At 39.3% G+C, this 14878-nt stretch overlaps 1 protein-coding gene across 2 annotated transcripts in view; it reads right to left on the reverse strand.

Annotated features, from left to right (window-relative positions):
• Window positions 1–470: 470 nt before the first annotated feature.
• PATL1 (PAT1 homolog 1, processing body mRNA decay factor) overlaps window positions 471–14878 on the reverse strand; it is a 34587-nt gene continuing 20179 nt past the window's right edge. For both annotated transcript variants that reach the window (XM_008951793.4, XM_003826361.5), the window contains 7 exons: window positions 14131–14190; window positions 12838–12986; window positions 11136–11295; window positions 6620–6775; window positions 3041–3132; window positions 2797–2946; window positions 471–2160 (listed from right to left, as the gene is read on the reverse strand). In XM_008951793.4, coding sequence (XP_008950041.1) covers window positions 2139–2160; window positions 2797–2946; window positions 3041–3132; window positions 6620–6775; window positions 11136–11295; window positions 12838–12986; window positions 14131–14190 — 789 coding nt within the window. In that variant the 3' untranslated portion in view covers window positions 471–2138. The remainder of the gene's footprint in view (window positions 2161–2796; window positions 2947–3040; window positions 3133–6619; window positions 6776–11135; window positions 11296–12837; window positions 12987–14130; window positions 14191–14878) is intronic.

Genomic DNA, 14878 nt, shown 5'->3' on the forward strand with positions numbered 1-14878 from the left:
CTCAAGTCTGAAACAATAAAAATAAATTCACTATAAAGAATGACCAATCTTTTCCCATCTCCTTTGAAGAGATGAGTTTTGAAATACAATATGCTCAGAACTAAGTAAATACTATCCATGAAGGCAGCTGAATGCCTCATTGGGCTACATGAGTCTCTTAAAGGGTGACAGATTCCTCAATGCCTAGAGATGGGCAGGATGGAGAAGACAAACTACAGTTTATCTACTACAATTTATAATTTTGTCATACAGTTAAAATGGGGGGGGAGGAGAAACTGAAAGCATCTTAGATTTTTAAAGACAAGTTATTATATAAAAATATTTATCTTCTTTGCAATAAAATTAAAAAGGTAAAAATATAGGTAATAATATCTTTAATCCCCTACATCAAGAAGTTGACAGTCTATCTAAATATGCTAGAAACATAAAAATCATATTCAGAGGTAACAAAGTAGAAATGCAGGCACTCATTTTTAAGTATACAATTTGTTTTTATTTACAATACCCTATAAAAATGTAAATTTAGAAACTTTTATTTTCATTAATTAGAACCAAACCAAACAAAAAAGATAAAGCACAGTAAGGAAGAGATAATAATCAAGTATTCACTTGATTGGTTGTGAAGGGAAGGTAGGAAAGGCATGTAGTGGAAATGGTCAGTAGACAATGGTAGAGGGAAGCTAGGTAACATCACTGGGGAACAGCTGGTGGAGCCTGGGGTTACAGCATGGGAAGAAATGGAGATGGAGAACAGGACAGCTGGTTTTAACAGAGGATCTTACTGTTGTACAATACATGTATGTGCAAAATGTTTATTCTCTTTAAATACCATAACCTGTCCCTCCCACCCCCCAACTACATTCGAAAAAGTAAGAACAGCAGAAAGATCACGAAGGCCATGTAAAATTAATTCAGATTTAATTTTCTTCAGGGCTGTAATCACTAGGGATCAAAACTCCTTAGTCTGGTTGATTGCTGAATGGGAGAGGAGTAAGTGAGAAAGATTATGGCAGGCTGGCCCTGCAATTATTCAAACCCAGGCCCCTGGCTGCCTGGGAACGGGACTTGGGTGAGATGAAGTAGTAAAGACAGCAGTTCTGCCCACGGTGTGGAGACTAAAAAGCAAAGCAGGCCAAACTTAGCTTCCATGGTTACATTTGGAAGTTTCTATTCATGACACCAAATAAAAGTAGGGAAGAAGGAAGCATGGCTTACTGAAGTAGTCTCAGGAAGACAGGGCAAGTGTGCAAAAAGCCACACTGCCAAAGCAGGCTACTAGTGAGGATCATCCTGGGTGACTTCGAATGCACTTGAGGGGAAAGGCTCAAGTACCCTGTAGTTGTAGCAGGAAAAAGACATAACCATGTGTTGTTTCGATTAAGGTGGACAGAAACTAAGGAAATAAAGGTGGGAAGAAGAAAAAGGACTTCTCAGCCTAGACCTGGGCATAAGCCAATTAAGAGTTCTGATTTTATTAAACGTGCTGCATACTCTTTATTTATGTTAAAACAAGTAGAACCCACCAAATTAATTACAAGATAGAACAGAAACAGATTAAAATACATCAGCTGGTTTGTGTTTAGAAGAGGTAATGAGACAACTAAATATTTTTCAATCTATAATTCATTCTTTAAGGACCCTCTGAAGACCACATAAATACATGTATGGGGTGTGTGTGTGTGTGTGTGTGTGTATCTATGTGTGTGTGTATATCTTGATTTCTACTTAATTGGCTCTTCTATAGTCATATTAATATGGGGCAATGAAAAAACAACTTCAATAGGATGAGGGAAGGAATCCTTTGGCAGGCTACAATCTACTCTGAGGTGGAGTAGTGGAGGGATAAAGGGAGAGATTACACTTGTGTCTCTAGGGCAAAGAAAATGCAAAACAGAACTGAGTAAAAGTAGGACATGCAGAACTGTAACACAGAAGGTAAAGAAACCAGCAGAAGTATCACCCAGACAAATTTCATAGAGCAGTGGGGAAATATCTGACATTTAGAGAGACAACCCCTGTAAACAGGAATCGATTTGGGGAAAAAGCTACCTTCCCTCCCTCATTAAAAACACTCCATTGGTGATGGCAGCAGTGCAGGTGGCAGCCAAAAGGAGGTACAGGACACATTTGGAGATCTTTTATCGTATCCCCTGAACTAGCCTAGGGGTATAAAGGAGAGAAAGGAAAATTGTATAAATGAGTTAAAACAGAAGGCAATCTTTCATATTACAGTTACATCTTTGTAAGACTTCTCATAACAAAATACCCGAGATTATTTCTCTACCCTTAGCATTTGGTCATCTTTTATGAAGGCCCTGTTGTACCCAGTTCAGTGTTTTATATCTAACAGATACACAAATAGTTAATAAAAAGTCAATCTCTTCCACCAAATTCAGTTTTATTCCCCCCTCCACCCCAATCATAACTTCTTTTTATTTATTTTTTTTGAGACAGGGTCTTGCTCTGTCACCCAGGCTGGAGTGCAGTGGCGTGATCTCAGCTCACCGCAATCTCTGTCTCCCGGGTTTAAATGATTTTCATACCTCAGCCTACCGAATAGCTGGGATTACAGGCATGCACCACCGCACTTGGCTAATTTTTGTATTTTTTTAGTAGAGACAGGGTTTCACCATTTAGGTCAGGCTGGTCTGGAACTCCTGGCCTCAAGTGATCCACCCTCCTGGGTGTCCTAAAATGCTGGGATTACAGGTGTGAGCCACCGTACCCAGCCTCCCAACCATAACTTCTAAAGTCCCAACTTCAGTGAGATGTGAAACTCTCCTGTTTCAAACTTACTGCAGTTTTGTCTCCAGCAAGTTCAGTTTCTGCCGGTCAACATAGCGAGAAAAGAGGGACACTAGGTTTGTAGGTATAGAGACTGGCTTGGCCAGGGCTGCTTGGGGAATCCGTAGAAGTTCTCGTGTTGCCATGAACATCACCTCCGTCCTGACAGGGAAGACCCATAATAATATCAGGAGAAAAAAATTTAAAAGATTACCTCAAAGAACTTAAAATAAGAGAAGAAACAGTCCACACTGACCACTGATTATTTTGTGTTGATTCTGTAGCAGGGTCTGAACTCTGTAGGTCTTCACCACGGCTCAGGAGGATGAGGAGCAGTGACAGGCCAAACTACGAGAAAAGACAGAGGGAATCAAACTCAACACTGCGTCTAAACCTCCTCCACCACTGTTGAAGGGATCCTGGCATCAGATGGGGAACAGCTCTAAATCAAAATAACCTCACTACTGTGCTTTTCTGTAAAACCAGGTAAAGATCAGACAAGCATGAGTTGAAAGGCTATGTCTCTCTCCAGGCTTTATTCTGCCATAGCAGTGACCAGGCGCAGCCAACAGAAACGGAAAGTCATGGTGTCCAACACGCCTCTCTGCTCCCCATGCTGAGGTTAAAAGATGGTTTTTCCTTGCCATGGATAATGTAGAATTTGACTTTTCTCCTATTTATGAGAACAGAAATAGGCTAAAAAAGAAAGTAAATGAAGACCAATTTTGGTACAGAAATTAAAAATCAGGAAAAAATAAGAAAAAAGCATTACAGTAGGATATTTTGAATTAAGAAACAAGGTGTAAACTGTAGGAAAATATACAAATAAACACAACTGAAATAAACATGGTATAAAGAGAAACTTTTCATTAAAAAGCACATCTCTATCTGGAAACACAAAGTCTTAGAGAGAATGTTAATAAAAATCTAAAAAATAAAAAGGGTAAACAGATGTATACACCGTATCTATAATTAAAATTCAGCAACATGCTTTAGAGTATGAAATATATAAAAATGGTCAGGTGTGGTGGCTCATGCCTGTAATCCCAGCACTATGGGAGGCCAAGGTGGGTGGATGACCTGAGGTCAGGAGTTTGAGACCAGCCTGATCAAAATGGTGAAACTCCATCTCTACTAAAAATAGAAAATTAGCCAGGCACGGTGGCATATGCCTGTAATCCCAGCTACTTGGGAGGCTGAGTCAGGAGAATTGTTGGAACCTGGGAGCTGGAGGCTGCAGTGAGCCAAGATCGCACCATTGCGCTCCAGCCTGGGCAACATGAGTGAAACTCCATCTCCAAAAAAAAAAAAAAAAAAGTAACATATAAAAATGTGTTTTATTTAGTGGACAGTAAAATCAGGAAATGTAGTCTTTGGGGCATAGGATTAAAATATGGGATGGGCGTGGTGGCTCATGCATGTAATCCCAGCACTTTGGGAGGCCAAGGCGGGTGGATCAAGAGGTCAGGAGATCGACATCATCCTGGCTAACACGGTGAAACCCTGTCTCTACTAAAAAATACAAAAAATTAGCCAGGCGTGGTGGCGGGTGCCTGTAGTCCCAGCTACTCGGGAGGCTGAGGCAGGAGAATGGCTTGAACCCAGGAGGCAGAGCTTGCAGTGAGCTGCGATCGCGCCACTGCACTCCAGCCTGGGTGACAGAGCAAGACTCTATCTCAAAAGAAAAAAAAAATGAACAGGGGGCTGGGGATGGGCATGGTGGCTCATGCCTGTAGTTCCAGCACTTTGGGAGGTGGAGGCAGGACTGCTTGAGTCCAGGAGTTCGAGACCAGCCAGAGCAACATAGTGAGACCCTGTTTCTGCAAAAAATATAAAAATCAATCGGAGGCTGGGTGTGGTGGCTCACACCTGTAATCCCAGCACTTTGGGAGGCTGAGGCAGGTGGATCACGTGAGATCAGGAGCCCCGGACCAGCCTGGCCAACATGGCGAAACCCTGTCTCTGCTAAAAACACAAACATTAGCCTGGTATGGTGGCAGGCACCTGTAATCCCAGCTACTTGGGGGGCTGACACAGAACTGCTTGAACCTGGGAGGCAGGGGTTGCAGTGAGACAAGATATTGCCATTGCACTCCAGCATGAGTGACAGAGCAAGGCTCTGTCTCAAAAAAAAAAAGTCAATCAGGCATGGTGGCACATGCTACTCAAGAGGCTGAGGTGGGAGGATCGCTTTGAGTCCAGAAAGTTGAGGCTGCAATGAGCTGTGACTGTGCCACTGCACTGAAGCCTGGGTGACAGAGTGAGATCCTGTCTCAAAAAAGAAAATACAAATAGGGACAAGAAGGTTTAGGTTAAATATATGACTCATAGCTATAAATGGATCATAAAAGGAAGGCTGGCAGTACTTTGGGATTCCATTCCAACTTTCTAGACTCACTCACTTTTCCACAAAATTTCCCTTCATGGCCGGTTGCAGTAGCTCACACCTGTAATCCCAACACTTTGGGAGGTCGAGGCAGGCTGATAGCTTGAGCTCAGGAGTTTGAGACCAGCCTGGACAACATGGCGAAACCCCACCTCTACAAAAAATACACAAATTAGTTGTGCGTGGTGGCATGTGCCTGTAGTCCCATCTACTTGGGAGGCTGAGGTGGGAGGATGGCTTGAGCCCAGGAGGCAGAGGTTGCAGTGAGCCGAGATCTTGCCACTGCACTCTGGCCTGGGTGACAGAGAAGACCCTGATTTAAAAAAAAAAAAAATCCCTTTTCATGTTATTCTCAGAAAAAAGATACTACTGCCTTTACTAAAATTAAAACTAAGAGACCAAATAACAGAAAGGCACATTCTGGATCACTCCAGAACCCCAGAGGCACTGTCACCTCTTCTTCCTCTGATATACTGACCTTTAGTGTCATGCTTTGGTAGGTTTTCTGGTGCAAAGGAGCAAGAGGCCTTGAGACCACTTTTTCATCTCTACTGTACATAGAATGGCCCTTAATGAGTAACTACTATGTACCAGGCATTATATCGAACCACTTACAACTGTTATCTCATTTAAGTACCAGGACAACTCTATGAAGTCTACATCATCACCTCCATCTTATAGACCAGGAAACTGATTCAGCAATGTGATATCATCTGTCCAAGGTCACAAAGCTAGACAGTAGCAGGGAAGGACTAAAAATTCATATTCTTTATTTCATATTATGTTTCCCCTAGGAATCTCTGAATCTTTAACTTGATGCAAATAAAATATGAAATGGATGATTCTACTATTCATAGTGTTATGACAGAGACTGCTAATTGCCTAATATGCCTTCCTACCCATTATCAGAACTCTTATGTGTCATGACAATGGCATAAACTAAAAGATATTTTCCAGCCTTCCCTGCACTTAGGTGTGGCCATGTGACAATGTCCTGGCTATTAACAGTAAGTAGAAGTTTCTGGTTAGAACTCCTGGAAAAGGTCTCAATAAGGAAGATGGACAGCTGGTCCACATCTTTTTGCCCTCCACATCCACCCGTCCTTCTTGATGTAAAGCTGAATCATGAATTCCACAGCCATCTTGGACCATGAGGAATAATGAACATGGAAGCCACTGGTAAGAATGGCAGAGGAAAAAAAGTGAAAAAGCCTGGATCCCTGATGACTCTGTCGAGCTACTAAATCAAATTTATTTCACACTAGACACATAAAATCCCATTTTGTTGAAAACACTGTTATTTCTAGCCTGTTACTAGGAGCTTAATGTAACTCTTGACTGAAAGAAGCCTTTTTCCCAAGTTGCTAGAGATACAGCAGCCATTATTTTAATCTATAACGCAAATTAAGACACTTCACAAAGTTCAAGGAGTTAAAAGGGCAAGATCACCTTGTTCTGGAGCACAGCAGTGAGGTGAGGATTGGAGGGTGCTGGTGTAGCTGCACTTTGAGGTAGGTTCATTAGCTGTCGCAAAAGGCTGGTGATACTCACTGATGGAAGATGATAGAGAAGGAGAGAGAAGGGACTCAGTAAGCATGGCAGCACCTACAAAAAACAAATAAAAGCATTATATCCTGGCATGTGTTACTTCAGTTACCCCCCACCAGGGGCATGGATGGAAGGATGTTCATTTGTATATTCAACCACTTAAGGCACAAGTCTGGCAGATATGACTAGAGTCTTAACAATGAATTCTAAGCTATCTACTGAGAACTTTTTCATCTCAATTTGCATTGGAAACACCATGACTTGTGTGAACCAAAGGTGTAAAAAAAAATCACTCCCAAATACATACCAAGAGTTATGCTAAAACATCAATATTTTAACTAATTCCATAAATATTTAAATGCTTACACTATGCCAGGCACCATGGGCTAAAAACAAGTGGCAAAAGGACACAGAACCTCAGGGATCTAAAGTATAGCGGAGAAGATATGGGTTAATTGGCCATTTCAATATACTGTGAGAAGCACTCCAAGATAGGTTAAAGGCCAAGCAGAAGATCACTTCAGGCCAGGAGTTCAAGACTAGTCTGGACAACGTAGTGAGACCTCATCTCTACAACAAATAAAAAAGTTTCACCTGTAGTCCCCAGCTACTCAATAGGCTGAGGTGGTAGGTTTGCTTGAGTCTAAGAGTTCAAGGTTACATTGAACTATGATTGCACAACCACATTCCAGCTTGGGTGACAGGGTGAGACCCACCCTGTCTCAAAAGAAGTGTTTTCAGATTTAATGTATTTTCTTTTATTTTTATAAAAGCTCAATGAGGAAGAAAAGAAATAATTAGCCAATTTTTATAGATTTTTAGAGAATCTATAAAGTGATCAGAAACTCAGTGTTTGGAGTTACATAGCCACAGCTAGAGCCAGAACCCAAGGCTGTTGAATTCCAGCCTTCTAGTCATTTATTTCTTTTTGTCATGTAGCCAACTGGAAAGTTAAAATAAAGAACTATTAATATAAATAACTAGGTTATAACACAACAAAGGAAATCAAGAGTGCTTCCAGACAATCAATGCCCATGGTATAAAGTGATGGCTGGTTTTACTTTAAATGGCAACTGCAAATGGGGAATAAAATATTTTTTGTGGTCTACTATAAATTAAAAAAGCTTTTTATTATGGTCATTTTAGAACATACATGAAAATACAAACAACAGCATAATGACATTCATGTACTCACCACCCAATTTCAACATCAACCAAATTATCAACATTTTGCCAATCTTATTAAATCTATGTTCCTTCTGTATCATATCATTTCATCCCAAAATACATCAGTTTGTATTTCTAACAAAATCTCTCACAATATCATACCTAACAAAATAAACAATAATTTTTCTTCATAGACCATTTCTCAGGAAAGAATTTTAAAATATCATCTAGTATCTGTTTCAAATTCAAATTCCCTCAAATGCCTTTAAAAATATCTTTTAGCAGCTGAACTTTGTATTAGAACCATTATTGTGCTAATTATGGTTCAAACAAGATCCACACATTGCATTTGCCTGGTAAGGTTTTTAAAATCTCTCTAACAGGTCTTCTGCACACTGGCCCTTTTCTCTTGTTATTTATCTGTTAAAGAAACTGGGTCATTTGTTCTATAGTTTGAATTTGGCAAACTGCATGTTGGCAGTGTCACTTAGCAGGTTCTGCTATCCTCTGTTTCCCTCCTAAACAGATAGTTAGAATAACAGGTTTATTTGATTCAGGTTCAGTAGGATGTGGGAGGGACATGTGAGAAAACGTCATGGATAGAACTTGTGTATTTTCCATTGCATTATGTCAAGAAGAGCTAGGTATGGTGGCTCATGCCTGTAATCCCTGCATTTTAGGAAGCAGAGATGGGAAAACTGCTTGAGCCCAGGAGCTCGAGACAAGCCTGGACAACATAGGGAGACTCGTTTCCTTTTTTTTTTTTTTTAAAAAAAAAAAAAAAAAAAAAAAAAGCACAGTGCTTGGTTGTCCCACTCTTAGAGGTGTTAAGAGTTCATCAATGGGTTCAGGTGTTGCCAGGCTGCTCCAACCACTGTAAAGTTCCCCATCCACTTTTTACCTAATGCTTTTAGCAGCCAGTAATGAGTGCTGTCTAGATTGACTGCTTCTCTGTTAAGGCTTGCAAAAACAGTTATTTTCTAATTTTATCATTTCTTTTGTATTTATTAGCTAAAATTCTTCTACAAAGAACTTTGTATTATCAACTCTCTGATTACCATGACATTTGGTTGTAATGGAAAGGTAGGATAAATGCTTTTCCTTTATTTACCAATTTTCTGAATAGTGGGTTGATGGCCTAGTAGTCTCCAAAGGTGATCAATATGTGTTTAACACTATTACCTCATTAAATATATTTGATATATTTCAATCTACTGCTGTAACTGTTCTTTCTGATGAAAATTATTCCACTTTTGGCCAGTATGAGTCTCTTGAAGTTGGTTTGTGTATCCTTTAGACAGGACTCTAGTAATCTATTAACTTCCTTGCTTTCTGGCACTAGATATTCCAGGATATCTTGTACATTTCATGATTCAGACCTAGAACCAGCTATTACTTCAAGAAAACGGTATTTAGAGATGTGGTTTATTACTCCTTAAAACATACAGGTAAAAATCAGCCTAGGTATTTAGCCAAGCTTTCCTCCTAGCAGGTAAGCTCCATGAAAGCAGGCATTTTTGCATTCTTATCTTTTAGCACCTAGAACTAGGTGTTGTATTTCTAGGAGGTAAAATAGTGCCTGGCACATAGAAGTATTCAGCAAATTATCTCCCAAACTTGTTTCCACACAAGAGCTCTGGTGGGATTATGAGTGCCCATTACACTGCTTACAAATTATATGCTCTAAGGTAGCTGTTACTTTTTTAGTCTGGTCTTCTATTTTCTAGGATAAACCTCAAATACTGGAACTTTTCCCCAACTCATTTTTCATTTGTGGAATTTTTTTTTTTTTTTTTTTTGAGTAGCTGGGACCACAGGCATATACTACTGTGTCCAGCTCATTTTTTTCTTTTTTTTCTCTATTTTTAGTAGGGACAGGTTTTCACCATGTTGCCCAGGATGGTCTTGAACTCTTGGCCTCAAGCGATCCACTTGCCTCAGCCTCCCAAAGTGTTGGGATTATAGGCGTAAGCCACTGTGCCCAGCCAAATCTTTTAAATATATACTTGTCCCAACCCACTTCACTTTTTTCAATGAGACCTAAACTTCTCATTCATTTCTTCTGCAGATGCTAACATTTCAAGGATCTATGAAAGAATAATTTCCCTTTCATAGCATACCATTTATAAGGTATTCTGTGTTTTCTGGGGACTCATTACTTAGATTGTTATTACTCAACTTGCAGTCTATAACAGGTTCACTCCCATATATTCTACTATTCTGAATCTTGTATTAATATTCATCCTTTGTCCCACTTTTATCAGTTTCTTATTTTGAACTTCTTAAGACTATTCTAAATTTTGCTCATCTTTCAGGTGTGCTATGACAAGGATAAGGAGAGAAAAACTCTAACCAAGAATTAACTTGTACATGTGATAACCATGTTAAAATTCCAGCCTAGTTTAGATCATGATAAAAATTATTTAAAGGGCTGGCTCGGGCTGGACACAGTAGCTCAAGCCTGTAATCCCAGCACTTTGGGAGGCCAAGGCAAGAGGACTGCACGAGTCTAGGAGTTTGAGACCAGCCTGGGCAATGTGGCAAAACCCTGTCTCTACAAAAGGTAAAAAAAAAAATTAGCCGAGCATGGTGTCGCATGCCTGTAGTCCCAGCTACTCAGGAGGCTGAGGTGGCAGAATCACCTGAGCCTGGGATGCGGAGGCTGCAGTGAGCCGAGATCACACCATTGCCCTACTGCCTGTGTGACAGAGCAAAACTCTGTCTCAAAAAAAAAAAAAAAACCAAAAGGGGACTAGCTCAGTTGCTGTGGGATACCATTTAACTAAGTCTACAGGCTAATGTTAAGCTACTGATAACAGAACAATGAATGATACTTCATATCTAGCAAAGTAACCAAGACTATAAGTTTTCAAACTTCAGTGAACATCAGATTCAGCTGGAGACTAAGATACAAAAACCCTAACCCTTCTGTAAATTCTGATTCAGCAGTTTGGGGTGGAGTTGAATTATTTACGCAAGTAATTCTGATACAGACCACATCTTTACAACTATGTCAAGTAAGAGGGAATTGTTGTTTTTCTCATGTTTAGAAACATAGTCTGTTCCATCAAATATGGGATTAAAAATATAGGCCTGAAATATTAAAGGTTTTGTTTTAAATAATCAAATCACACAGCCAAAGACTAGACAAAAATACAAAAGGGAAGAGGAGAGGAAAATAAGTTTGCATTCTAGAAATCTTATCACTTATAAAGACTCAAAAGAAAGATGTCCCATCTTGCATAGTCACCTCATCTTGTGCATCCTTCTTGATAAGGAAAGGGAGGTTCCTGGCTGTTGTCATGAGAATGTCAGCTGCTTGCTCTGTGGAGAGGAAAGGAAGAATACGGGCAACCATTCTCTTCCCTTTTCGGATACACATGATCTGTACAAAGTGGTCATCACTAGGCCTGCAAGGAAGAAAAATGCCAGCTTAGGTCAGCAAGAACAATTAAGAAACCCTCATTTTTTTCCTCTTAGATGTTACTGAATGAATATACTGCATTCATTTTCATTCTCTAATAACCTGTACTATAAAACAGTAGGAATCACTTCTCCAAATCTCAACCAAATAAAAAGTAAATTTTCAGGTCTTACAAATGTAGAAAATAATCATTTCACAAATTATATGGTTAAAAAAAACTTGGCCAACTGTATGCACTAATTTCCTTAACTTTTTTTCTTTCTTTTTTTTTTTTTTTTTTGAGACGAAGTCCCGCTTTGTTACCCAGGCTGGAGTGCAGTGGCGCTATCTTGGTTCATTGCAGCCTCTACCTCCTGGGTTCAAGTGATTCTCCTGCCTCAGTCTCCTGAGCAGCCGGGATTATAGATGCCCGCCACCATGACCAGCTGATTTTTATATTTTTCTAGAGACAGGGTTTCACCATGTTGGCCAGGTTGGTCTCTGAACTCTTGACCTCAAGTGATCTGCCCACCTCAGCCTCCCAAAGTGCTTGGCCTCCTCTCTTAACTTTTAAGTAACCACACAAATACCATATGGTTAACAGCAACAGCTTAAAAAAAAAGAAAAAAGAAAATAAAAACATTCGTCAACTCAGAGTTAATTAGTGTTACCATTTTAAACAACATTTTGCTTTGTATATTTTTTCTTTCATAAAAAAATGGGCCCATATAATTCATATGGTTTTGTACCTTGACTTTTTTCACTCAACAACTTATTTCCATGTCAATAAATATATTTCAACTACATACATTTTAATGGCTGCATAACATCCAGTCTATGGATAAACCATTTATTTAACCAGTTCCCTGTCAGCCTAACTCCAGACACGGTGTGTTGAAAACAAAGTGCTTATTCTTATGTTTGGTTTTGTGTATGTCCTGGCTTAGAAGGATAAGTAACTCTCTTGAACGGGTAAAAAGAAAGGGAGTTATTAGAAGTTGTAGTTCTCTTGAATACATCAAATAAGTATTCAGGATTTACAGAACATTTAACATCAGCAAGATTCTTTTGCAGATAATGGGGTAGGTGAGGGATTCCCCATTGGAAGACTGAAGGGTTTCGATAGGATATAAATATGTTGTGTAAATCCCAGGAAGTATAAATGTTTGTACATCTGATCTTAGTAATAAAGGAAATATATAAAGATTACAAGGTTAAACATGCTAGTAATCATAAATCAGGTGCAATCTGTAAGCACAAAAACCCAATAACGTTACCCACTATATCTCTAGTGCCTAGCACTGTCCCCAGCAGATACTATGTATTTGTTGAATGAATAAATTCAGGATAAAGACTTTTTTTTTCTTTCCTCACTGGAAAAGATAATTCGTATTTTAAATGAAGTGGCATTTGAGTTAGGCTAAAAGGATAGATTCTGAGCTTACAGAGATGGTAGGGAAGTGTACCTAAAAGGCAAAAATGTATGAAATCCAGTTATGACAGACGAATGAGTCCAGTTAATGTTTTCCTCAAACTGCACAATGCTTACCTCTCTTGTCCAGGCAATTTCCCCCTTAAGTTGTCATACATGCTACAAATTTTGTGCTTTCTGTCATCCATTAGGGCAGGTCGCTCTTCTTCCAGACTTAGGAGATAACGTCTTTCATAGTCCTCCACGTCAAGGAGTAAGCTGTAGGTCTAAGAAGGGAGACAAAAGCAGGCCACAGCATGCTAGGTCAGAACCACAGTATTAGTTAAACAATTTCACAGTTTAGGACTACTAGCTAAAAACAAACTCATTATAGAAAGACTGAGATTTTTTTTTTAATGTAGAAAACCATATGAAATAACTTAAAAAATTCCTCAAACCACCATTCTTTGTCTCTCTCTGACTTCTATTCTAGCAGGCAAAGACAGTAAAATAGTCTAGACGTGGTGGCTCACGCCTGTAATCCCAGCACTTTGGGAGGCTGAGATGGGCGGATCACGTGAGGTCGGGAGTCCAAGACCAGCCTGAACAACATGGAGAAATCCCATCTCTACTAAAAATACAAAATTAGCCAGGCATAGTGGCACATGCCTATAATCCCAGCTACGCGGGTGGCTGAGGCAGGAGAATTACTTGAACCCGGTATGCGGAGGTTGCAGTGAGCCAAGATCTCTCCATTGCACTCCAGCCTGGGGAACAAGAGTGAAACTCCATCTCAAAAGGGAAAAAAAAAAAAAAAAAAAAAAAGCAATCCAAAGAGAAAACTACTACTATCATCTCCATTTTTACAGATAAAGAAACTGAGGACAGCATAGAAAGGTTAAATAACTTGCCTTAAGTTACAGACTCAGAAATGGAAAAAGACATGATTTGCAGCTTGGTTCTAGAGTCCATACTTTCAACCACTATGGTGTATGGCCTTACAATGTGGTATTTACATTTTACAAATCAACTATTAATATCCATTATTTTCCTCAGCACCCAGAATAGTGCCCAGTAAATATCTGTGAACTAAATTAATCCACAGGTAGGACAATGTAATTTTCATTCCCATTTTACCAGGCTTAGAAAGGTGACTTGCCCAGACACTCAGCTGTTAACTGAATAAGCTTGGACAAAAACCCAATACACTTCCAACTTTAACTGCAGTGTTCTTTCCATGATGCCAATAGGTGAAACATACCATAATCCTTTCCAAAGTTATGTGGTACACAATAGTCACTTACCAGCAATATATTCATGAATTAAAACCAAAGAACATTGACTGATTGCTCACTGTTTCAGTTCTAGTATATACATACATTTGACAGTTCCGTATTTGAAACTAACTACAGCAACAAATTCTAAACTTACTTTCTCAATTATAACAAGGGTTTTTCTCCTCTTGTCGCGAACTTGTTTTTCTTTTGTCTCCTAAAAAAGAGAAGACTATTCAATGCAAATTCTTTATCTGTGTTAAAATAATTTACCAAGTGCGCATTTGTAGGTTCATTTGTGACAATACTTTGAGAAGATAATTGATTCTCTGAAAGTTAATAATCTAAAACAACTCTAGTATGAACAAAGGTCAAAGTTGACTGAATCAATCCACAAACTATTAAATTCCATTCACAGATAGGCAAAGGGCAACCTTAGTAGAGGATAAGGAAATCATATGAAATATGAAAATCTTTTTTTTTTCTTAAACATTAATTTTAGGTTCAATGGTACACGTGCAGGTTATAGGGTACATGTGTTTGTTACATAGGTAAACTTATGTCATGGGGGTTGTACAAATTCTTTCATCACCCAGGTACTAAGCCTAGTGCCCCATAATTATTCTTTCTGATCCTCTTCCTGAAAATCTTAAAACACATAGAAAATAATTTTTTTAAACATCAAACTGGAGTAAATACATGCTGTTTGCAGCCAGAGCTACCCAATCCAAAGACTCCTGCCACCCTAGTCCCTGCCTGGCTGCCTTAGAAATGAAGGTGTTAATATTGCAGCACATCTGTGGAAAACTAGAATGCATGACGAGGTGGGAGGCCCCGGGTTAGACTACAAACAACTCTACCATGCCTGATCTCATTCCATGGTGACCCCAAAAGAAGTGGTCACA

Source organism: Pan paniscus, chromosome 9, assembly GCF_029289425.2.
Source record: "Pan paniscus chromosome 9, NHGRI_mPanPan1-v2.0_pri, whole genome shotgun sequence".
In the NCBI taxonomy this organism is placed as follows: Eukaryota; Metazoa; Chordata; class Mammalia; order Primates; family Hominidae; genus Pan; species Pan paniscus.